The 24,653-nt window shown below is 56.0% G+C and overlaps 1 protein-coding gene across 3 annotated transcripts in view; it reads right to left on the bottom strand.

Moving 5' to 3' along the window:
• NOL4L (nucleolar protein 4 like) overlaps positions 1 to 24,653 on the bottom strand; it is a 117,287-nt gene that overhangs the window by 67,530 nt on the left and 25,104 nt on the right. The window contains exons 1-3 of one of the 3 annotated variants that reach the window (XM_077769331.1): positions 17,475 to 17,598; positions 10,447 to 10,602; positions 4,779 to 4,890 (exon numbers count right to left, since the gene is read on the bottom strand). In XM_077769331.1, the coding sequence (XP_077625457.1) occupies positions 4,779 to 4,890; positions 10,447 to 10,602; positions 17,475 to 17,492 (286 nt within the window). In that variant the 5' untranslated portion in view covers positions 17,493 to 17,598. Of the gene's footprint in view, positions 1 to 4,778; positions 4,891 to 6,346; positions 6,373 to 10,446; positions 10,603 to 17,474; positions 17,599 to 24,653 lie in introns of those variants that run through there. The other 2 variants (XM_077769332.1, XM_077769333.1) reach the window with 2 other exon arrangements.

The following is a 24,653-nucleotide window of genomic DNA, read 5'->3' as shown; positions in this document are numbered from 1 at the left end:
GACATTCCAGGTGAGGGCACATGCCAGGGAGCTAGCTGTGGGACCACAGTGAGGAGAAAGGCAGGCAGGGTTTCTGGCGGCCAGGAGGCTCTGGAAGCGGTAAGCTGCTCAGGTCAAGAGGATCAACTTGGTAGGAAAGAGGGGGGAGGTACAGAAGCCAGGGGTAGGTCCGGGCGCTGCAGGGACACTGTGACGTCATGTGCCCATAGGCCAGATGAATGCCAGAATGGGCAAAAGCTAAGGTGGATGCACAAATAGGTCAGAAGTGGCTTCCCTGGGGTCTGCTGAGACAGGCCAGCCCCCATGGGGGTCAACACACATGGCGCCCATGCTCAAGCCACTAAGTGATACCCCAGGTGAGTTCAGAGATCTCAAGGGTCACCGAGCCACCGGAATCCAGCAGGCTGCCCATGAGCAAAGCAGAGGAATCACTCAAAGAAATGTCTCACCGCGCTTTGCCAAGGAAAACTGAAGCCTGCCCAAGAGCTAGCCCTGGTTTGATGGGCCTTGAAAATAATCAGTGATGCAGAGGCTTGGCCTGGGTCAAGTGCTGACCTCCACAGCTAGGCTCCAATGGCATGCATCCATCAGGGCAAATCTCAGTGGAAGTAGTGGCCCTCGCTCCTCCACGTGGAGCAAAAAGGGGCAATTCTCATGAGCTTTCGCCTACAGAACAGAAGAACTCAGTCCAGAGAGACTTGTGGCTTCAGGTGCCAGTGGCGGGAGCTCTCCCAGGCAGGCCTGGATGTTGAAGGATATGTGATGAGGTCCCAGAGGAGCCACAAGACCAGCCAGCTTGTGCTGGTGTTCAGAGCTGGCAACAGAGACCCAAGGCCTGGGGCTGGCTCAGAGAGTGATGGAAAGCCTCTTTCTCAGGGGAGTGAATCAGCAGACCAGCAAGTATTGGAGGAGCGCTGATGTGCATACATCGAGGGTGGGGAAGGTGGGGGACTCTAGGTACAATCCCTGCACTTGGCCGTGTGGGATGGATGCACAGTCCATTAGAGATCAGAAGAAGATGGTTCAGAGGGCTCTGGGGTAGCTCAAGGAGGCTTCGTGGAGGGCGGATCTGAACGGTGTTCAATCACTTCGCTGATGGCTACTCAGCACTCGTTAGGAGCTCCGCTCTAGTATTAATAACCCCATCTCACAGATGAGGCACCCTCCCCATGTCACATAGCAAGTGAGTACAAGAACTGGGCCAAGCCAGGCCAGCAACGGGGCCAGCACTGGAAAGACTGCGGGGGTGTAGGAGCCAGCTGCAAGGGGGGTCACAGGTGGAGAGGACAGGAAGGAGGGGTCTGGAGGGCCGGGCAGAGGGGGTTGGACCGAGACAGAGGAGTCCGGGCCTTGCTGTGAAGGAATCACCACCCGGATGGACAACTCTGTTTCCGAGAAAGGGACCCTTCAGTAGATAACTGGGTTGCCTGCTGCTAACTCCTAGTTTGTTGCCTTGCAAATAATATTTTGTCACATCAAAGAAAACCAGAGCTGGCCTCCAGAGGCCCTTTCCCCAGGAGCCAGGGCTGGTCCAAGGGCACACCCGGTTCTCACTCTCTGTCCCCTCTCTGCCCAGACTCGCTTTGGGGTGGTGGAAAAGGAGCGTGGAGCCGGGAGGCCCTGGAATTTCCCATCCTTGGACTTCCTGATCCTCCACCGCCTCCTTTGTTTGTGCTCCTGGTGCTGGGGGGAGGGCACAGGACTGTCCGGGCCCCCATGCTCTGCTGGGGACAAACTGCTGAGCGGGGGAGGCTGCTTTGCTTCCTTTCTTTCTTTCTAACACGAGGTCAGGAAGCCAGGCATTTTCCCAACAGCCCCTTGAGAAGTCTCCATCCTGTTCCCTGTCCCCCTCCTGCCCTACCTTCCTGGGACAGGAACACAGGCCTGCTTCTGGNTGGCAGGCCTGCCTAGGAAAGAGGGAGAAGCGTGGCTTCGTCCAGGGAGGCCAGCCTGGTGGGAGGAGATGAACTCTGTGGGCTCTCAGCTGGGGTAGAAGGGACCAGGCAACTAATGCCTCTGGCCATTAAGCAGACAGGGAGCCTTTTCCACTGCAAGGCTCTCCACGGGCAGCTTCCAGGAACCAGGCCCTTCCCTTTTGCTAAGCAACCAGGTTGTGGGCCCGGGGCACTCACCTAGGTAGGCTGGCTGACCAGGGGTCTCCCTGTGGGGGCTGCCTAAACATCCTGAACATCAGCCTTCTTGTGATGCAACACCATGGTGCATGCACCCAATAGGGTCCCCCAGGTCCCCGCCGCACCAGGTGCCCTGCAGACTTGGCTTCTTTGATTCGGCTCCAAGAGGGAGGCCTTACTCTCATTTTGCTGATGATCAAATAAGCTCCCCTGCCTTCTGGTAGAGCTTGGACAGCCCATTTCACTGTGACACCTGTCTGTGCCTCATTTTCTTAGCAGCAAGCTGGGACAGATACCTCCTAGGATCACAGAAGCTGTTAGGAGCAGAGAGGTCCTGCCAGAGGACAGGCAGCAGGGAGCAGGCACCGCACCCAGGCCTGCTGGGCCTCTCCCCCACCCCCCAGCCCAGGCTTTTCCATGGGCTGCACTGTCTCCTGCTCCCTCCGTGCCTCCTCCTCTCCCCACGTGGGAGCTCCTCTCCCGGGGACACAGAAGTGGCATTCTGCAAGGACGGGTATCCTGCAGCTTTGCGCTGCCTGTGCTCTGTGCTGCTTGGAGCCAAACCCCTGGAAAGGGAGGCTCGGGCACAGAGCACACGGAGCTGGTTTATATTCTAGGCGGCTCCCTCCTGGCGTGAGTACGCGTTCTCTTCCTCTCTCTCTCTCCCCCTCTCCCCTCTCCTTCTCCACCTCCCCCCATCCTCCTCCCGTCCTCCTCCCTCCTCCTCCCGGGGTGGGGGCATGATGGTGGCAGCCTGGAGAAGACACAGGCTGCCGCTGTGCTCTGCTCGGCATCGCCCTCTCGGCCCCCAGACGAGGAGGAGGTGTAGAGCTGCAGCCTTGACAGGGAGGGGAGGGGGGTGACGGATGTCCTCCACACCAGCGGAGAGGGAGGGCGCAGAACGGAGGGAGCCTGTGGACACCCGAGGGCTGCCCGCAAATGCGGCCCCTCTTGGCCTGGCCTCTGTCCCCCTAGGCTAGTGCTTCAGTGGGACTCCTCCAGTTGCTATGGAAACCATTAGGCCAGAACAGGAGGGGACAGGCAGCCACCACCAGGGCACTCACCCATGGGACCCAGACCCTGACAGGGTGGGGGTGCAGCAGGGAAAGCCCGCCTGGCCTCTTTGCAGGAACCAAACACTGTCCTGGCCCAAGGCTGCCCCACTCAGCCAGAGCCAGGCCCAGGGGGCGGGGCCTCTGAGGCATGCACGTGTTACTACAGTACCTGCAACAGCCACGGCTCACTCCTCTGGGCCACAGCCCTGTGCCAGGTGCGAAATTAACTCTCCAACCTCGTCAGCCCCCTCAGGTAGGCACCATGACTCACCCCACTTCACAGATGAGGAAACAGGCTCAGAGAGATGAAGTCACTTGTTCAGGATGTGCAGCCACTGACCGGCAGAGCTGGGATTCGAACCCACCCAGTGTGGCCTTGGGGGGCTCTGTTCTTAAACCAGTAACCCAGCGTTTGTGAGGGACTAATCACGCTTGTTCCTGTCCCACATGACTTAGAGGCTACCCAGTGTGCCCGGTGAAGCAGCCATGGCCTAACGACCACATGGATAGGACGGCTTCAGGATTTGGGGAGTCAGCTGGTGTCAGAGTCCCCCACATGCATCGGAGTCCAGGAAAGTGCAAGAAGAACCCCAAACACCGATACCTCAGCTCCAATTTCTTTGTTGTCATCTGCTTTGTTTGAGCTTTGCTGCTGGTTTTTCCTTCCCCACAAATGGTGGATGCCACTTGAGTACCACCCAAGTGAACGGCCTGCCCTTCGCCCAGAGTCTGTTCCCATCCCAGGCAAAACACCCACTGACGTTAGCAACCTTTGAAGCCTGATGCCCAGGGGCCACCTAGAAGCTCCGATAATTGCCCACCTCAGGGCAGGATTATTATAGTCACACTGGCCATGAGTATCAGCCCACCTTGCTGTGCCACAGCCACCTGCAAACAAACAGGCCCTGGACTCCCTGGAGGCCTCTGGGCATGTGCAGGGTGACGGGTTGAGGGGACTGAAATAGAGGTCCCTGCTCAGGGGGCAGGGCAGAGCTGGAGAGCATGGACACTGGCTCAAGGAACCAACTTCAGCTGGTCACAGGTACTCTGGGCATTTAACTTCAAAGTAATCCCCACAGGCTTCCTGGATGCTGCAGCAAGGGAACAGATACTGAGGGAGGACTGAGCAGTGACAGGTGTGAGGCCATAGGGCACAAGGCCGTAGGGGCCAGCGGTGTGCTCCTGCCTTCAGAGAGCCGAGGGTCAGGGCAGTGAGACCAGGCCCGTGAGAACAATGCCCAGGGTAAGGCCTTGGTGGCAAGAACTGAGGTGCTCAGGGACCAGGGCCAGGTGGTCATTGCCACTAGGAACCTCAGTGGGAGAAGAGGGTCTTAAAAGGAAGTAGGAATGTACCATTGGTTATTAAACAAAACCTGATGTTTTTTTAAGCTGAAAAAAAAACCCCCACAAAAAAACAAAAAACCAGCATCGAAGTCCTCTGGGCACGGACCCACACTGGCCTCTGGGAGCTGTGACAACTGCTGGCCGTGCACTTTTCTGCCTGTGCCAGCAAAGGGCAGGCCCTGCTGGTGGAGGGCCTCCGCCTGCACAGCCTCCCCCAAGCCAGCAGCACGCCTGCCTTCTCCCCTACCTTTGGGCTCCAGGCCGTTGGAATTAAAGTGCATCCTCTTCTGACACTCTGTGCAGCTCATCAGGAACCGAGTCACGGCTTCTCGCGGAAGGAAGGCATAGGTCTCCGCAATCTGGGGGAGAGAGGAGGTTTGCTCATTACATGGACCCAGGGGGAGATCGCTTGGTCACCAGGTCACCAAGGTCGGTGCTCAGGTGGCCCTTGCCAGGAAGGGAAGGGATTTGAGGAGCAAGTGGCGGGTGGCCCCAATTCTTAGCCGTGGGAATGAGTGAGGACTCTTATGGAAACCATTTGTTCTAAGATTTTGAATAAAGGAGCTTAAGAATTGAAAAAGCAAAACATTACACATTATCTAGGCTATGTTTTAATAAGTAACATTCCTCTCAGAGCATTTTATTGTTGCTACTGAAAAATTAGTTTCTAAGCACTGCTCTAGGGGAGAATAAAAAATTTCCGTTCTTAGAGATGGATAAACGGAGACCCATTTACAAAGCTATGAACAGAGCCCAAGGTTCTAGAAGCTCTTCCTGCAATAATTCACAGGTCAAGAACATTTTTAGTGAGAGCTGTGAAAGTCTGGTGCCAAGAGATCAGATTTTACAAACTGGGCTGCCAATGACCCCTAGATTCCAGGTGAGGTCACGAGCCCCAGAGAGGTAAACCGACTTGCCCAAGGTCACACAGCTCTTTAGAGGCAAGACTGGCTGGACCAAAAGCCTGTGCTCCATGGTTGCCTCCAGGGGGCCTCCCGGAGCCAGGGAGGAGAAAGCAGCTGGAAGGTGGAATAGATAGGAGGGAATACAAGAAACAGGTTGGGCAGGGGAGTGGAGAAGCAGGTGTGGGCCCAGAAGCCCAGGCCACTCCTCTTACGCTGGGTTTTGGGAAGAGCACTGACCCTGGTGTGGCTGCCTCTTAGGCCCAGGCTCCCCGGCTGAGTGTTCGCACGTTTCCCAGAGCCGGGGCCCTTCCGCTGCTCTCCACTAAGGGGCAGCATCGCCCCAGCATTCCTCCCTCCCCACGCAACCCAACCGGGAAAGTTGACGGAGGGCTCTGGTCAGCCCACAGAGGGAGGAGACTGCTCTCCGGACAGCACCAGGTCTGCTGCTGGGGGATGCGCGAGCGCCCTGTCCCATCTGTGTGGTAATCAGGGGGCGGAGTAGGGTAGGGCAGAGTGGATGGGGTTGGGGGGCGGGGAGGGCCCCAGGGCTGCGGCCAGTCCCTCAGAGGACCAGCTCAGGCCATGCCCCCTGCTCAGCTGGCCTGTGGAGCTTGGGGCCACTCCTGCTTGGTGGCCGGCTGCAAATGCAGAGTTAATTTTGGTGACACAATTGTTATTTCTCAGCTGATTTGATGCTCTGCGGAGCAGGCAGTCTCCTTGATGAGTTATCTCCCTTCCAAATTCCCTGTCTGATTGCCTTCCTCTGGAGGTCAGGGACAAGGGCAAACCCCAGCTCTCTGATTGGAGCCCGTGGATGGGAGGGCACGCAGCCCATCCTCCTCTGCTCTTAGGGCTGCGGGACGGGGGGCTTCCCTGCCACACACGTAGACATCTTCATTCGCAGCCCCACCTGCCTGGAAGTCTTCTGGGTGGCGGGTGGTGTGCACCTCTCAGGCCTTCAGGGTTGGGCCCCACTGGAGTAAATGGGCAAGAGGGAAGGGCGCCCGCTGCGCAAAGGGGGGCTGTGGCTGAGTTGGGCAAACAGGTGATCTCGGAGGTGCTGCAATGCAAGGGGAGGTGTCCCAGGTCAGACCTAGAAGAGGTGAGCTGAGGGCTCAGGCTTGGGGGTGGGGAGGGTCACTGCTGGGAAAGGAGGAGAGTCAGCACCAGAGGTACAAGGACAGGGACGCCAGCCGTACGCAAAGCTGGCCAGAGGGGCACCTGGCACACACATTCTTGGCCCCAGGTGGGCGGGGTGCCCCGTTCTTGGCACACACGGGGGCAGCTAGGTGGACTCAAGAAGTACAGGTGAGGAGTCCTCGGAGCTGAGGGCCAGGAGGGAGCCCTGCCCCAGGCGGCTGGGATGTCTGCAGCCTCACTAAGCGCTTCGTGGGAGTGAGTGAAGTACAGCGTCCAGCCCAGCTCCACGCTGCTGTAGGGACCTGCACAGAGGAGGGGGCGTTGTGTGGCCTTCGGCCTTCCCTGCACATCTTTTGGTTCACTCTCCTGGCTTGTCCACGTGAGAAATGGGACGTCCATTTCTGTTCGACAACATGGTTGCCCAAAACCATGGGACTCCAGGATGAGCTGAAGAGAGGACGATCCTAGCTCATGCTCCAGCCAATAGGGTAGTGGTTTGCAGATAGTTTTAGAGCTCCAGGCACAGTCCCGGAAGTAGTCGCTTACGCTGAAGCCCCAAATGTGAAACAGACAGGGATGGAGCTGCTGTGTTGAGAGAGGGAAGCCCCAGGGCCGCTGTCCCCACCCAGCTTCCCTCCGCTGCCTGCTGCCTTGCTTTTGGGGGCCTCCTGCCTGGACACTGAGACCCATAAGTGAATTTGCCTTTTACATTTTGCCTAGCGGTAAGACGGAGGGAGATTTCACCGGCAGGGAGAGCAGAAGCTATTTGCAGAGTCCGCTGACTTGTAAGGCCCCATTTCGCTCCCCAGCTCAGGGGCCGACAGGGACAGATGAGGCCAATTGGGGGGATTTGCACCACTTTACAAGATCCTCCTGCTGCCCTGCGGTGGATTAGCACGTGGTGGGCCTGGAGCAGCTGCTGACCACATCTGGCCCCAACTCCAACGTGGTCAGGGCAGCCCGATCCGGACTCGGCGGCTTGGTCTAGCTTACCAGCACCCTGGGAGAAAGGAAGGAAGCAAAGAGCTTGCTCCAACCCAGATGGGTCCTTGAGAAAGGACCAGCCCTCTGTGTGGGGTCAGAGGACTCTGTAGAACCCCTGGGAACCCTCCCCAGACCCTGGGTGGGCAAGTCCCCCTGCGGATCCTCTGGGTCCTCTGGTCACACTGCATCAGAGGCAGCATAAGGCAGCGGCTTCTCTTCCAAAATGGGAACCCCCTGCATCATCCATTTAAACGGCCATCTATCCCTGGCTCATATACCTTCAGTTTCGGAAAGCTCAGTACCTGCCCTCTCTGATCTATTGCTGGATAGTGGTGCGGGCCAGAAGCTTCTTTTTCGCACAGAAGAATGTGTCTCCTTCAATGCCCTTGAACAAGTCTGCCCACTTTCCTTCCAGCCCCCTGCTTCCTGCAGGCACCCCAGGCCTATAAGAATCTGGAAGGTCTCCGGTGCCCAAGAGACAGCAAGTAAGTCCCAGGATTCAGGTTTGGCAATGCACACAGAGACAGGTCCAAAAACCCTCAGCCAGGGCCCTGATGCAAACCCCACGGTGCCAGGCTGTGCCTCTCTGCAGCCATCGGCACAGAGTTTCCTTGGGGGCTCTTTCCCAGGCACGGATGGGCCTGAAGAGCCGCACTTGGGTTGAGGGAAATGGGAGCAGATGAAAAGCAGGGGGACAAAAGCATCCAGGCACCACCCCCAACCCCCAAAAAGGAAAGGGTGGCAAGAGAAGGGTGACAGATGGGGAAGAGGAGGGGGAAGGGAGAGGAGGCACACGGTAGGGAGGGAGGTACAGCAGCCCCCTTGGCCTTCACACCCACTGCAGGAGGGCCCTGGCCTGCCCCACTCAGCCTTCGTCCTGCTGCTGAAATTCCAGCTCTGTGCACAGCCCAGCTGGCCCTCTGCCAGTCATGTGCCAGCTCCAGGCTGGGCAGCGGGAAGTGGGGCACGCGGCGGGCATATGGACGAGAAGCCAGGAAGTGCAGAGCAAAGGGCTGGACACAGGGCCCAGGGACACAGAGGCTGGTGGAACCAGCCCAGCCCTGCCCTCTCTACAGCATGGGGGCCACCGACCCAGCCGGCATACATACCCAGGGAGTGCCTGTGGGTAAGGTTTGGTGCCGGCCACCAAGGGGACCTGGGAAGTCACATGGTCTGGCTGGCCCAAGCCCAAGCCATTTGCCTTGACCACAACAAGTCTTTGGGCTTACTAGCTGAGCACAGGGGGCTTGTGGGGAGACAGGATGTGTACTGGTCAGGGCACAGGCTCTGGGTCCAGCTGCCTGCCTCCGAGCATCAGAGGGGTGACCTCAAGGCAGGTTATGTGTCCCTCTAAGCCTCATTTTCCCCATCTGTAAAATGGGGCTAACAGTAACATACACACACACACACATATATATATATATTCCCTCCATCATGTACGTATGTCTACATACACACTCTTCATACTAGTGAAGGCTCAGAGAGCTGGTACACAGGAAGGTGCTGAGTGCAGAGCCTGGCACGTGCAAACTGCCCAGCATTGACAAATTCAATTCTGCAAAAATGTGTTGGGCCTCATTAATACCAAGGGGCCCACAAAGGCTCTGGCTTGGCTGTCTCTCCCTTCGTCTATGGCCCTCTGGTGGGAATACCCTCAGAACTCAGGCCATAAAGGAAGATTATAGACTCATACAGGCTACCTCCACAGCAGTCCAAGGCCATTTATGCAAAGAGTTTGGGATGGGGGTGGAGTTCACAGCTGCCTTGGGTGGGGAAGCCCAGTCACAGAGGGGCAGGTAAGAAGCCANGGGGGGGGGGGGAGGGGCATGAGGACACGGGCTGCCTGTCACTTAAGTGCTGTGTGACCTTAGATCCACTCTATGGGTCTTGGTTCCCTTAACTGCAAAATGGGACCATAGAGCCTCCATCACAAAATTGCTCTGAGGCTTAAATGAACATATAGTGCTTGGCTTTGCTGGTTTAGTGGTGGGTCCTGGGCTCAGAGATATACAGGAGCCGTGGCAATGGCAGTCAACAGGGGGATGGGACCAGAACACAGGTAGGCGCTCCTTCTCTAGCCCTGGTCTCCCACACCTGCCCCTGTGTGACGTTTCCTAGCTCTAGATTGGCATCCCTGCTCCCTTCTGCCTACCCAAGCTTAGAATGCCAGCTTATGTGCCATCTTCTCCATGAAACCCCCCTGGATGTCAGTGTCTGGAGGTGCCTTTGGTGAATGTCCGGGTATTCTGTGTGGAGGTACCACCGGCTGAAGGCCCTCAGGGCTCTTGTTCCCTCAAAGCTAGTCTTGGAGACATTCCTGGCTCTTGCCTCTTGGTTTTGCTCTAGGCCTCCCCACCCCAAATAGAACTGTGATCTCCCTGAAGATGGGGACCAGGTCCTCAAACTTCCACTGGGGAATTTCATGTACCGACTTCACAGGGTGGTGGGGGACCGGACAAACTCACACACAGGAAGCATTCAGGGCAGGCCTGGCACACAGTAAATGCCATGGAAGTCTTCTCCAGCCGCCCCCACCCCCACAGTCCCAGAACAGGCTGCAAGGAGCTGGGGGTGTGGGGTGTGGGGAAGGGAATGAGTGAAGCAGAAACTGGGAAGAGGGCTTTGCTTCTGCCCTCATCCCTCTCCTCCCCTCCCTCACTCCCTTCAACCTGCCTCTCCTTTGTGCTCAGACCACAGAACCCGCCCCCTCGCCCCCCTTGAGCCATCTCTGGCTGCCGTGCCCTTGCCCTGTGCCCCCCTGGGTCCCCAAAGGCCGTTTCATCACGCCTCAGCTCCCCGCCCCGCCCCCGCCCAACATGTGCGGAGCCCATGGCCTCCTGCCAAGGCCTGGGGCTGCCCACAGAGGCCCGGAGACAGGACTCTCACCGCTCGGTAGGTTTTCTTCTGCCCGGCGTGCTTGGGGGCTTTGCCTGGCTCCGCTGAGCTCTCCACATGCATCGAGTAGATGATGTCAAAGAAATCTTCCACCACAGCGACCCGCTTCAGAGAGATGCCCTCCGGCTCCGACAGGCCATCTGCCCCCTGCGACGGGGTGGACAAGCTGTGTTAGTGTCAGGGATGACGGCAGGGTGAGAGCTGGGCCCTGAGGCCTGGCAATGGGTCGGGGGCAGGGACGGCGCTGCTCCCTGACCCGCAAGGCCTGCGGAGGTGGGGCTGGGAGGCTGGGGGTAGAAGGAGCCTGCCCAAAGGGCCCCAGGTGGGGGGGGGGGCGAGGNTGCTACCATTTCTACCAGAAACAATGGGCAGAGAAGGACAACAACGAAAATACAAATTAAAAAACCGAGAGGCTCCATGTTCACAATTTCAGACAGATTGTGGCAGACTCAGGCGGGGCGCTCTCGAATCACATGCTGTGCCAAGACCATCCTGGAAGTCTCTGGGGAGGGGGGGTGCTAAGTAGATGCAGCCCCATCAGGAGCTTGCCAATTAGCAGTAACCTTTCACTGTGGTCCTGGGCTGGGGTCCCAGGGGAATGGCTCAGATCACCTGGGTGACTCCTGCCTCCACCCTGGCCTTTCTGAAAAGCTTTTCACCGTGGCCTGCCCTCCCCACTCCAGCAGCCGGGCGCCAGCAGCAGACCCAGGCTCTTTGTGTGTAGAGATACAGAGAATAACAGACACAAGGCCACGTGGAGCTGGCGGGGCCTCGTGGGCAAGGTGGCCGTGGGCCCCTGAGCCTCTTACCAGGCTGGCAGGAGTGCTGTCAGCTGGTCCCAAGAAGGTGTGCCAGGATTGAGAGGGCGTCCTGTGGCTGGGCAGACACCTGCTGTCTCCCACCAGCAGGGCTGGGAGGGGGCAGGGAAACTACAGGGCATGAGGCTGGGGGTGTGGCCAGGCCCATAAGGGAGCAGACTGCAGAGTGAGGTCTTTATTCCTAGGGCGCACAATACACACAGGCTTGGGGACACCTGGCTCCTAGCCATCATCTCCCTACAGGGAGACCTGGAGAGCTCTGGGGGGCTTCACAGAGGAAGAGCAACCAGGTGTGTGTGTGTGTGTGTGTGTGTGTGTGTGTGTGTGTGTGTGTATGTGTGTGTACGGGGAAGATGGGAGAAAAGGAGACAGGTTTTCCTCCAAAAGTGCCCAAAACACAAATCTCCCAGAGAATTCTTTCCTAAAGGATCTGGCTCACAGCTCAAGAATGTCAACTCTATGTGGATGTGGACTTCGTCTGTTGGCTCCTGCCCATCTCCCTAACACCTAGAACCATGCTGGACACATGCGAGACTCAATAAACAACTGACCGACTGACTGACACCTAGAACCATGCTGGGCACATGCGAGACTCAATAAACAACTGACTGACTGACTGACTATAAACAGCTGCCAGGAGGGTAGTTGAGACATAGGCTTCCTCAGTTTGAATGGGGCCCGTCATCGAAGCAGCTGTGTGACCCTGAGCAGTTACTTTGCTTCTCTGATCCTCAGGTCCTTTATCTAGAAAATGGGGGATCACAGAAGCACCTTTCCTGTGAGCTACAGAGAGGAAGAATCGAGATATGTGCGGAGCACCGAGCAGCAAGCCCAGCCCATAGGAACCGCTGGACAAATGCTGTAATTAAGAAGGGCTTTGTCGTTTGCAGAGCTTCCCCTAGCTGTGATAGGGCTGAACATCACAACAAGCCTGGGAGGTTGTTGGGGTCAGGACCTGCCCGTGGTACGGTGCCTGGTAAGTGGCAGAGCTGGTTTGAGACCTCGGTCTTTGCAGTCCCAAGAAAACAGAGGCGGTGCTAAATGGGACACTGCTCACAAAACATTCTGGCCACAGACGGGGCTTGGTTTTTTCTCCAATTTTTTTCCCAATATGCCACGATGGCGAACAGGGCTGTCTCTTTGCCAGTGGCCCACTTGAGAGCAGATGGGCGTCTGGAGCGGAGGGTGCCAAGTCCTAGAGCCAGTGGGCAGCATCCGTGGGTGGTGACCCTGGGTGATGACCCCACGGGCCCTGTACAACTCCTCTTGCCAATGGCTTCCTTCCTAGTCAGGATCCATTTCAATGGGGACTTCTCAGATAGCATGCATCAGGGGGGTGTGTGTGTGTGTGTGTGTGTGTGTGTGTGTGTGTAGGAGGCACTGCCTGCTGGTCCTGCTTCCTTGCTGGGAGATTGTGGGCAAACTCTTCAGCCTCCCTGAGCTTCGCTTGTGAGCTGAGCTGTAAAATTCCATGACTCTTCTTTTCTCAAACTCTCTCAGGAGTTACCGTTACCTCTTTCCTGGGGGCATCTGAAGTCCCCTCTGACGTCCTGGGCCATCTGTAAACAGGGCTCATCAGTGACAAACTTGATCACTGGCTGACTACCCAGCATTTTGGGGATCTTCAAATACTGCTGTGACAGGGTGGGACGAGACAAGTATTATGACAGCCCAGTTATAATATATTTCTAACCAAAGGTTTGTGTTGGCAAAAACTAACAAAAGGATCATAAGAATAAAAATATAACTGGGTTTCTATTTCTCGATCTGAGTGGTGGTTTTACAGGTGTGTTCGGTTTGTAAAAAGCCATTAATCTAAACACTTTGCAGTCTGTGTACTTTTTTATATGTGTGCTAAGCTTTAATTAAAAAAAAGTATATTAAAAGAAAGTATAATGAGGTGGGTAGTTCCACAACATTTTGATAATCTGAATCTAGAGGCATAATGATGGGCTCAGCTGCTTAAAAGTGAATAGACTTCTCTGCTCATAAAACTGTTTCAAGCCAGAAGGTAGACACTTCTGGAAAATGGAGATAAAATTTGGTGGGAAGGAATGCAGAAAGAAAATAATCTAATGAAAGACAGTATTTCAGGTAAGTGAAAGGGAAAGTGTCCCCTAACCAGGTTAGGGGTAGGTCTCTTCTTGACCTTTTTTTTTTTTTTAAGTAATCTCTACACCCAATGTGGGGCTTGGACTCACAACCCTGAGATCAAGAGTTGCATGCTCCACCAACTGAGCCAGCCAGGCACCCCACTCCTAACCTCCTGACACTCAGTTTCCTCACCTGTAAAATGGGCCTAAAAAGTCCTCGTTGGCTGTTTCAAAGATTAGGCTAAGAGTGTATGTCAGGCGTCTGGCACATATAGGCTTGTAAACGTTCATCTCTTCTCTCTGGACCCACTGAATTTGGACATTTTGTGTTCAGGAATTTGCTCTTATCTCCTGGCCCTCTGATCCCTTCAGGTTACAGCACGGGTCCCCGAAGGCAACACCCACCATCAGAGGAGATGCATGGTCCTACGTAATTCGTAAATAACATGCAAAAGCTGTCATACAAACTTGAAATAAATTTTCCTAAAGTCAAGGTGTAACTAACCAACCCAGATTAAACAGCAAAATTCACTGCCCAGTGCCTGGCCTGTCTCTGTTCCAGCCTCTCACCCCCATTCGAAGGCAGACATGGGTACCCACTAGCTTTGTACCTGGTCCTATGTGACTATAAAATTATCCCGGAGAATCTCTTCGGGGATCATTTGTAGTAGCTCCCTCTTTAAAAAAATCTATTGTGATCTCCCCTGGTGTTCAGACCTGGGTCCTGTAATTTGTCTCTCTCAGCTGCAGAGATGTACACAGGAAAGGAAAGGGCTGGTAAGCAACCCAAATTCAAACCACACAAGGTCTGCAGAGCCCCACCTTGAACTGTCCTCTGGTGAGCCGTGGCCACCTGGACACCATGTGTGCTCCACCCTAAGGGAAGAGCACCAGGATGTCTGTCTGTCCTTCAAGGAGAACCCTGGGAAGAGAACAAAGGGATCCCACGGCAGTCACGCGCGAGGCGCCACTGCCATGCCCTGCATCCATAGAGGTAATAACCTTCATGCTAAGTGCTGCAGGAGAGGCATGCCTTCCTTAGCTGAGAATCCAGACCCAGTGCTATCAGGCAAGAGCTGCTAATTAAAGGAGCAGAAAGCACCTTCCCCATAGCCTTGGGATGCCCCTGCCAACCACTTCTGCTTTGTACCCAAATTAGCTTAATCTGATCCATGGCCCTAAGCAAGCTGGGCCTTGGCTTGACAAAGCTCACTTCATTCACAGGTTGAATGAAGAGGGGGACCCAGAGCCTCCTGATTCACCCCAGCTTCCTGGGACCGCCAACCAGGAGTGATGGAATGGAATCCTGAAGCCCCCCAAGGGAAAAGCCATGAGAAATACACGGTCAGTGGCGCAGGACCAACCTCTGGGGCCTTCCTGCTTGGGGAAGAATATTGCCATGGCAACATACTATATCCTTTTGAACCAGCCAACTCCAAAGCAGCCAGTCAGACCCAGGCCAACAAAACCAGACATGGCAATAGTGTTAAAGATTTCACGGAGCTACAACCTTTCTTGGACATCACCATCTTCCTTTAAAGCATCCCATGTGGGTTCTAAACTAAAGGCCAGGTTGTGAGTTATTGAGGAAATCACCAAATGTTGATGTATATGCGGCTCATATTTCAGAATATTTACAGCAGTGGCCCCAAAGGGTGTTCCCTAGACTATTCAAGTGGGCATCACCTGGGGACTTGGTAGAAATGCAAATTCTCAGGCCCTACCTCAGACCCACCAAATCTCACTCTCTGGGGGGTGGGGTGGTTAATAGGGCTTCCCTGATGATGCTGATGCACAACAGATTTTGAGAATTGCTGATTAGAATGTCTCCATGATTCAGATAGGGAGGTAACGAGCAAGGAAGCTGGCACTGGCTCATTCAATAAATGCCTGCTCTGTGCTTCTAGGCCTAATATTGTTATTTTCTTCTCCTTCACTGAAGGCCAAGTGTCCTGATGGTGGGAACAAAACAATCTTACGGGGCAACGTTAGTATAAATTCAAAACACTTGCCCAGAGACTTCATGCGAATTATATATAGAAATGGCAGGAGTAACCCAGCATCCTGATGTCAGATTCTTAGGTCCTCCCTGGCAAAATGAATTAATACTTAAGCATGTCATCCCTTGACAGGTCTTTTCTGGCTTCCTCAGTTTCTTCGAATGGTCTGAATGCTCAGGACAAGGAGGGTTGTGCCACCAGGGCTGTAGGCCTATACGGAAGAGATGAGTATACCTTGCCAGGCCATTGGGTCCCTGCCCAGGGTGGCTTCCCTCAGGTGAGCTACTGAGTCTGCCTGAACCTTACCTCTCTTCCCGCTAAGCCAATTAAATAGCCCCCCATCCAACTGCTAATGGATTTCAGGTCTGTCATCTCCGTTGGAACTTCGAGGCCACTTGCTGGTAATAAGTTACACAGCTATCAAGGTGGGCTCACTGTTTGAGGCCACGAGGGTGCTAGTGAGGGCAGCACCGCTGTATTAGCAGTGTGGGCCCTCCAGCAATGATGAGGCCATGATTGAGAGGATGTGGCTAAATAGCAGGGACATTTCTCAACTGGGTTCCTACGGTAGAGGAAGAAACCACATAGAAAGTCCTTAGGAGGTAGCCTTTTGGTGCGTTTCAGGGCTGGCTCTTGACAAAGCGTAAAAATCAACAAGATCGCCATCAGAGGAGAAAGTCAGTCAGCAGAAGTGCCCACCCCTGGGGAGACGCACCTTTGGCTACCACTTATGTGGGGGTCCAGGACTTCAGGGGGTTGATTGCACAGGGAAATGTAAGGGTTCTGTTCCATCCCGTCTCGGCCAGCCGGCTAAGTGGCTGCCATTACAGGCAAAAGTTACTGCCAATATCAGCTGCATGCTACTTCCAATTTCTGGAACTGAGGCTGGTCCTCCTGTCCCCCCAAAACCATACTTTCATAAATTTAGGCAGGGCTGAGGTTTTGCAAGTGGGGGTAGCAGGGGCGGGGATGGTTCCTACAAGCCTCCTTCCAGCTACTGGCAGGCCAGGGGGAGGAGTCAGCCTCCCGCAAAGGGTTCTTAGAGGCAAAGGAAAGAGGTGGACAGGAAATGTATAAGCCACTCTAACCTGAGAGACTGAAAAGAAGACCAGAATGAAGACCCGCACCCAGATTGCCAGAAACTTTCTCAACAGAATCCCCATGAGAAGCTAGTCATCTTTTGTAAAGCTGGGCATTCAGGTGATCGAGGGGAGGGCATTGCCTAAATGGAACAAGGGTGGTATGTGAGTATCTCTCAGTTATAAATACTCCCTACTGTGGGCTGCAAACCAAAGCCAATGCCAAAACAAAAACCCACCCTATAAAACAAAGATCCGCACCAGAATCTTAGGACCCACAGTTGCAGTGAGTTCTGGAGGCCTGGATGGGCAAGGGAGGAGGCCACACCCCTGCTAAATAAATAAACACGTAAACAAGGCGCCAAGGACTCGGTGTAGCACCTGCCTCCTCTCCACCCCTCTGCACAATCTCCAACTGCTAGTGCGCCCGCCACCGCCGCGCACCTGCCATCTGGAACAGGCCTCACATATTCCAAGACCTCCTTTCTGCTTCGCTGAACCTCCATCTTCTTTCAAATCACGCCGGGGACGAAATGCACACCCCGGGGCCACAGAAAGGTGCCTGGGATCAGCCCCTGAACGACAGCAGCGCTACCTTTGAGGGATGCCATATCCTTCAAGCAGTCCTGAATATTTCTTTTCCTTTCCTTTTTTTTTTTTTTTTTTGGTTAGCTCTGGGATGTCTGGAAAGGATGAGGGAGGAAGAGTGGAAAGCGAAAGGAGTGCAGTGGGTCAAAGCTCCCCCTTTTGGCAGGAGGGGGCAATGACCCCAGGTTGAGGAATGGAGCGAGGGAGCAGCCAAGGGCAGTGTCAGGCTGGAGGAGGGGAATGGGGGGTGGGGATCCGGGCCTGGCTCCGGGATTCTGGCCTGGGGGTTCCCTAGGGGGTGGGGTCACAGGCCTGAGGACAATCCAGCCCTGACCTTGGCCAAAGAACTGGCCTGCCTGGGCCTCAGTTTCCTCCCGTGTTGAGGTGATACAATGTGACAGGACGGCTGTGGAACACAAGTGGTGCACAAATAGCGCCTACCCTGGGCGAGACTCCCATAAATGACCGCTGGTCACGACCACTCCGAAAGGGTGCGTTCCAGGACTCTGGGGACCCGCCTCCCACGGGCGCCGCGGCCAAGGACAGGGAACGGGGGCGCTGAGGGGGGTGCTTCCAGGCGGAAGGGGGCGGCTCTGAGCCANACCCTGCCCGCGCGGGGCCCCGCCCACTCCACACGCACCTGCTGCGCGCCCGCGCGCCCGCCAGCCCGCCCTCGCGTTCCACCTCCCTCCCAGCCCCGCCTCCCTACTCCCAGCGCACCTGCCCTGCGCCGGCTCCGCCCCCCCTCCCGGGACGCTGCCCACCTGTCCTTTGTGCGGGCTGGTACCATTCGATCTGGCCAGCTCTCCTTCAGGGAGCGCCCGCTATGTGCCAGGCGCTGTGCCAAGCCTGATCTGTGTAATCCTCACAGACCCTGTGCGGTAGGAGCCTGTGCTGTTCCCCGCCCAAGGCGCAGCGGGGTGTGGCCATTTGCCCGGGGTCACGCAGAAGAATTGAACCCCCATCCCGATGCCCATTTAACCACCAAGCTACAGCGCCTCCCCATCGCCTCCACATCCGTTATAGCTTTCGGGGGCCTCCCAACAGCTCAGGGAGACAAAACAGTCACACTGGTAGCTGGCATCGTGGTGCACTTAATGTGTGCCAAATATTCACTGCCTCATTTCACTTTCCCAGCAGCTCTGGGAGGTTTACTACCCCCATCTCAGAGGCGAGGAAACTGAGGCACAGAAAGCTGAGGCGGCTTGCCCACAGTCAGGATGAGCAGAGTGGCGGAGCTGGGATTCAAACCCAGGCGGTCGGACCCCAGGATCCATGCTCCCAGCTACTGGGCACTATTAACTCCACCCCCAGGTTCCTGGTGGCTGGAATGCAGCCCAGGTCTTTCACTGTTCAGCCCACCCACATCCCACATCAGTGAGGAGCTGCCTCTTAGCCATACCTGAGAAATCTAAGAAGTTCCTAGGCCTCAAGCTACTGCCACATCCCTAGTTTCTACCAGACCTCCCAGAAGCCGTTGCTGATGCCATAGGTAGACACTTGGAAATCATTCTAGGTCAGCCTCTCCATTTCCCAGGTAGGAAAACCAAGACCACGGAGGCCAAAGTCTAGCCCGAGGAGGAGACATCCTGGTGGAGACTTCGGGGGGGATGTCAGTCCCCGAAGGCCCAGCTGTACCTCCCGCCCCCAGCCCCACAATCAGGTCTGTGGTGGGCACATCAAGGAGGGGCAGGAAGTGCTGAGAAGCAGAGCAGGCTCCAGTCCCCAGTGGCAGCCGGTGTCTGGGGCTGGAGGAGGCTATCTGATCCCTTCCCCATTGCCCCGGCCATGACCTCCTCCCTCCCTCCATCTCTCCCTCCTCCCTCAAGGCCAGAGTAGCCAGCACCCTGGGCTGCAGCTGAGAACCCTGCGTTCCCCAACCTGGCCCACATTCCTGTGGGAGGAGGGGTTGGGGGAGGCTGGGCAGAGGGCTTTAGGGACAGGGGTACCCCTGGGGTCGCCCCACCCTGTGCAGGCCAAGGCAGGGCTGCCTCCAACCTCACCGTTTCCTGCCTCCGCTCTCCCCATCTCTCAGTAGCTGAGCTGCCTAAATTTGGCTCCAGGAGGGAATGGGGGAGGTGGCAGCAGGCGGGTGCTGTCAGAGGCCAGGGCGCAGCTCCCTGTCTAGCCGGCTGGCATTTTTGCTGTCTGGAGGAGGGCAAGGGGGGGGGGGCAGCAGCTCTCTCTGGGAAAGGGAGATGTTCGTACCTTCTGACATGCACTGAGTAATGTGCAAACGACATACAAACTGAGCTTCAAATCAGCATCCTAGCCAGGGAACAGCTTGGGTGCTGCTCTGGGGATGAGAACAGAAGGACTAGTGGCCCACTCCCTAGAGGCCCCAGTCGACGCTGAGTGGAGAGGGCACAAGAGTGTCCAGGGCTGGGAGTTGGGAAACGCAGTTCCTCGCCAGCTTGGGGGCTTCAGATCAGCGACTGGACCCTCTGGATCCCAGCCTGAGGGCAGAGCCATGGCTTTCTCTGCCCACTCTGGCATAGTGCTTGGCACACCCTGTCACATGGTTAAGCACATGCGTTTTGCAGCCACTCCGCGCAGGTTTGAACCCTGGCTCTCCATTGGTGAATTCCTCAACCGCATACCTGGCTAAACAGGTAGTGAGATCAGGCCTCCCTCTTAGTACAGCCACTTCCCTTCCCTGGAAGCTGGGCATAGGGGCATGGCCCGAAGGAACGTGGGCTTTGGAATCAGCTCTAGATCCTGGCTGTGGCTCAGCCAGCAAGGCTCTGTGGGTCTCACTCCCCTTATCTGAGAAATGGGTTCAGGATCTCAAGGTCAGTTGGGATGTTCCGGGGGGGGGGGCTGGCACACAGTGGGCAGGCACCCCAAAAGTCTTCCCACTGGCCTTGTCTCATGGCTCTCCGCATTCATCCAACTAACTTCTCTGTCCTGTCCCCCCTTCCTCTCCCCTCTTCTGTTTGCCCTCTATCTAGGCTTTTCCTCTTGTCTCTAGATAGTTATAAATTTCTTGCAGTCTCTCTCCTCCCTGTCTCCTCACTTGTGTTAGTCACCTCAGATGGGTCACTGCCTCTTAGAGTCTCAGTCTGCACATCTGCTAGATGGGGTTCCTGGGAGGTGGATGACAAGCTCCGTCTGGGATCTGGGGTGCAATAAGCACTTGACAGGTGGCAACTCTTTTTTACGAGGCCTCCCCCTCCCCACCCATTATCCCAAATGACCAAGAGGGGTGGGCTGTGCCCTCAGCTCTATCGGGTGCAGGGCGTTGGGGCCCTGCTTCTCAGTAACTCTGTTTAACCCCAGATAACTGCTCTCCTGCCCCTCGGCCGGGGCTGATATGAGCTGAATCCAACTTCCTGCCACCCAGAAGCCACTTCCTGCCAAACTTGAGCTGATACCAGAAGAACTTGTTTTCTGTGCACAGAGCAGTCCTTGGTGGGGCGGCCACCCGCCTGCCTGCCCCGGGTGTGAACATTTTTTCCATTTGCCTGTCTGCCTGGCGGGGCTGGGTTGGGGAGGACGAGGGCTCTGCCCTCTTCACCTCTGAACCTGCCCGTCCCGTCCCACCCCACGGTAGCCGCCGGGCCTGCCAGCCATGCCTGCAAGGGTGCCAAGTGTCCCTTTGGGCCCAGACAGACATGTGTAGGCTGTGATATACAGGCTGACACAGCCACACACACAGTCACTTTGAAAGAGTCCCCACAGCCACGGGCATTTGGGGGAAGGACTCCAGGAGACAAACGTGTGACACTGTCAGATATAGACTTGTACTCAGTCACCGGATAGAGTCACACAGAGTCGCATTCAGAACCTCACACAGTTTTACCAGTCTCAGAGCCACACACACACGTACGCAGCTAGGACTGTCCCATGGCGCGCCCCATACTTGCCCCGCACCCCACTTCCAGATGTGCTCACTGATTCAACAAATACTCTCTAAGGCCCTGCTCTGGCCAGGCCCTGGGTATCCCACAGTAAGAATTCTTGAAATGGTAGCAAATGATTGGCTGACCTGTGGCGCTGCCTCAGTTTCTTTATCTGCAAAAGGGAGAAAGAAGCCCTACCCAGCAGGGCTGTTGGGAAGGTTAATGAGCTATTGCATGCAAAGCCCCTGGAGCCGTCTCCCCAAGTGACCAGGAGGAGTGGGCTGTACCTCAGACACAGCACCATCTAGGTTAGGCTGTCAGTTAGCCAGGCGCACCCTGTGCCCGGCACCATGCTGAGATCCATGTACATCACCTCCCTGGCCCTGCCCAAGCGCCGGTGGCTAAGGTCATTGTTCCCGTTTTCGCAGATGAGGAAACTGAGGCTCAGGGGAGAGGTCCAGAGTCATCGGGGTGCCGCCACTGACCCTGTCCCCTGCCACACTCTCACTCTGCTGCTCCAGGGTGCCCACTACCTGCCCACGCCCACTGTTGCCTCTGCCTGGAATGCCCTTGCCATGGGTCTTGGCATGACCAGCTCCTTCTGAACTGCCTACTTACACAGCAACTCCAAAAGCCCACGTCAGCCCCTATTCACTTCCCTCAGAACACTTATCACGTGTGAAACAGTAACTCCCCCACTGGACATTAAGGGCCAAGAGCAAGGGCCATTTTGTCCTGTCCTCTGGCACACAGTAGGTGCCCCCCGACTTCAGAACTGAATGACTAATTGAAGTAGCCTTCTCTTCACAGCTACAAGGGACAGAGCCTGGAATTAAACCCGGGCTACTCTGAAGCTGGAGCTCACATCGATGACGCTGTACTTCCCACACCCCCAGCAGGTACTTCATCACCTGTGAATGAATGAACGGATGAATGAATGAAACCAGGATCTCAGGATCCCAGCCCAGTGCTCCCTGAGCTAATCCTCCTTCATTTCATGGCAGTGTGGACACGAGCCAAGCTCTAGCTGCCTTGGATGGTGGCAGGGCTGACGGGCCGCCCGAAGCCGGCTGTCAGGAGCTCGTCTGGTCATGGCTGCCAGCAGGGGAGACCAGCTGGCGGTGCAGGGTCCATGGGCCCAGGCCTGGAATCCGAGCCGTCCTGAGAGGCCCAGCTTCTCTCCAGGCCCCCACAAACTGGCCTTTGTTCCCCAGGCCGGCCGAGACCCAGCAGCTTGGGCTCTCTCTCTGCCCGCGGCGCCCGCGCTGAGCCGGCAGGGTAAATGGGCCAGCCTCCCCTCTGTCCGTGCCCAGGACGTCGCTTCAGGACTAAATGGAGATGTAATTTTCTATACAAATCCATGACAATTTAGATGGAGTGATTGTAATTGGCTTTTCAATGGGGGTTTTGTCCGGCGCTGGTGGCTAGAACTGGGTGGCCTGTTTAAGGCAGGCTCCATTTAAATGACAATAAAGCAATAATATTGAGGACTTGTACAGTGCCCAGAGCCCCTCCTGGGCCCAAGTGGAGCCTCATGTTTATGGATCTGGTCCTTCCCCGGGGCTGTCTGGACAACCGGGTGGGGGGAGCATTGAGCCTGGGGAGAGGGGCCGGTGCATCTTTGAGCTTTCAGATGCGGCTCAGGGGAGGCTGGGGCAGGGTCCCCTGTCCACCACTCACCTCTCCCTCATTCATTATGCACTTGCTAACTGGGGCCGCCTGGGAGCTGCCTGCTCTTCCGGGTGTTGGGGAAGCCAGAATACAGAGGACCCTCCAGGTGGGTCAGAGGGAGGAGGTATAGCCGGACCCACACTCAGACAGCACGGGTTCAGATCCTACCCCTGAGCTCCAATGTGTCCCTTAAGCTCTCTGTGCCTCTGTTTCCCCAGCCATCATATGGAGTTGCCATAAAAGTTACCGAGAGGTCGAAGCACCTGGCTAGGCCTAAGCAGTGTGCCTGGCACATGGAAGTTCTCACCCTCCTTCATTAAAGGCTCCGGCTCCACTCCAGTGTCCGACTTGCTGGGCGACTGTGGGCACGTGGCTTAGCCCCTTTAAGTCTCCACTGGCTTCTCTTTAAGGTGGGGCTTTGAGGAGAGCCAACCCCAACTCTCCTTTAGGAGAGTACCGAGGAACACAGCAAAGTGCTTAGCACAGAGCCAGCCTGCTCGATAAACATTAGCTCTCTTCACTGTGACGCTCCTTGGCCTTGAGAAGCTCGCCATCCAGTGATAATTATAATGTTGAATGTGGGAGACAGAAAGGGAGAGGAGAGAGCTCACAGGAAGCCGGGATGGGGCAGGGATGGACTGGGAGGGGATGATCCCAAGGGGCCTTGGGAACAGGGCGGGGTGTGGGGTTGTGTTAAGGAAGGAAGGCTTCACCAAAGGACGTGACTTTGGGGATGGGCCTTAAAGGATGAGTGGCATTTTTGTCCACAGTGCCAGGCTCTGTGGCTGCAGAGACCCTCACAACCCTGCCCCCGGAACAAGTGATCCGCACCTGTGGGGACGGCTCAGGTGGGGGAGATGCGGGCAATGGGCAGGGAGGCCCTCCAGAAGGAGTGACGTGGAAAGCATCGAGGAAGGGAAACAGCATGTGCAAAGGCCCACGGGTGGGAAGGCAGTGGGCGTCATAGGTGGTAGTAGGTGGAGAGAGGCTGGTGAGACAGGGTAAGGGTGTGGCTTCACCCACAGTGAAACAGGCAGCCACGGAGGGTTGTAAGCAGTCAGGGACACCATCCAACCTGCATCTTTTCAGGACCCCTCTGGCTGCTTGTGGAAAATGGACGGCAGAGAGGAAAGGGTAAGAGGGAACGTAGGGAGACCCTGGAGAAGCCATCAGTCACCGCGGGAGGGAAGCGGCTGGATCCAGGAAGTGGCAGCGCGGGAACTGCTGGACGGATGATGGGCAGACAGGGCTGGATGTGGGGCTGTGAGCAGCTGGTACATAAGCAGGGTTAGTGGAAGGAGATGAGAGAAGAGATGAGGGCCGCCTCCCACCTCCTCACGCCAGGCTAAGTTTCTTGGGCTTTTTCCTAAAGGCAGCAGGAAACCAACAGGGTTTTTCTCCAGGCAGGGAAAGACCATGCTGAGATTTGTGCTTTTGAAAGATCACTCTGGTTGCAGGGTAGAGGGGTGGGAGGTGGTGGGTGGGTGAGGCTGGAGGGAAGAGGGCAGGGAGGGAGCGTGGTGGGTGGGGACTCAGAGGCCTCAACAGGCATTCTGGCCATTGCCCAACCCCAGAAACACACACTCCTTCCTCAGAGAGATCTGCAACCTAGGACACAGAGCTTGTCAAGAGAGAGATGGGTTCTCACCTCAGAGCCCAGCGCTCTTTTCCCCTTCCGCATCATCCGCCTTGATTGCCAATACAGTCTATCATGAGTAGTAGTGCTTCACCCTCACTGTTGGCTATAGAGCCCTTACTATGAGGCCAGGAGGTGGGTACTATGATCATTCCCATTTTGCAGATGAGAAAGCTAAGGCTCTAAGAGGTTAAGTCCTTTGCCCAAGGGCACACAAGCTGGGAACGGAGAGCCAGACTCAGACCCAGGCAGTGTGACTCCAGACCCACACAGCAGCTGTCCTAACCAGGCCGCAGGCCAAATGAGGCCCATGGACATATTTTGGGGGGGCATGCAGAGATTTATTATAATTTTGAATTTATTGCTCTACTTAAAAATCAGGAAATTTCATGGAAGGAGAAACCCTGAACTTTGGACGGAACCTCCGGGTATTGGCAGCCTCAGGACTCAATCCTTGAACCTCGTCCATCT

The sequence above is a fragment of the Crocuta crocuta genome, unplaced genomic scaffold, assembly GCF_008692635.1.
Source record: "Crocuta crocuta isolate KB4526 unplaced genomic scaffold, BGI_CrCroc_1.0 scaffold445, whole genome shotgun sequence".
Lineage (NCBI taxonomy): Eukaryota > Metazoa > Chordata > Mammalia > Carnivora > Hyaenidae > Crocuta > Crocuta crocuta.
This window is presented reverse-complemented; position numbering and strand designations above follow the sequence as displayed.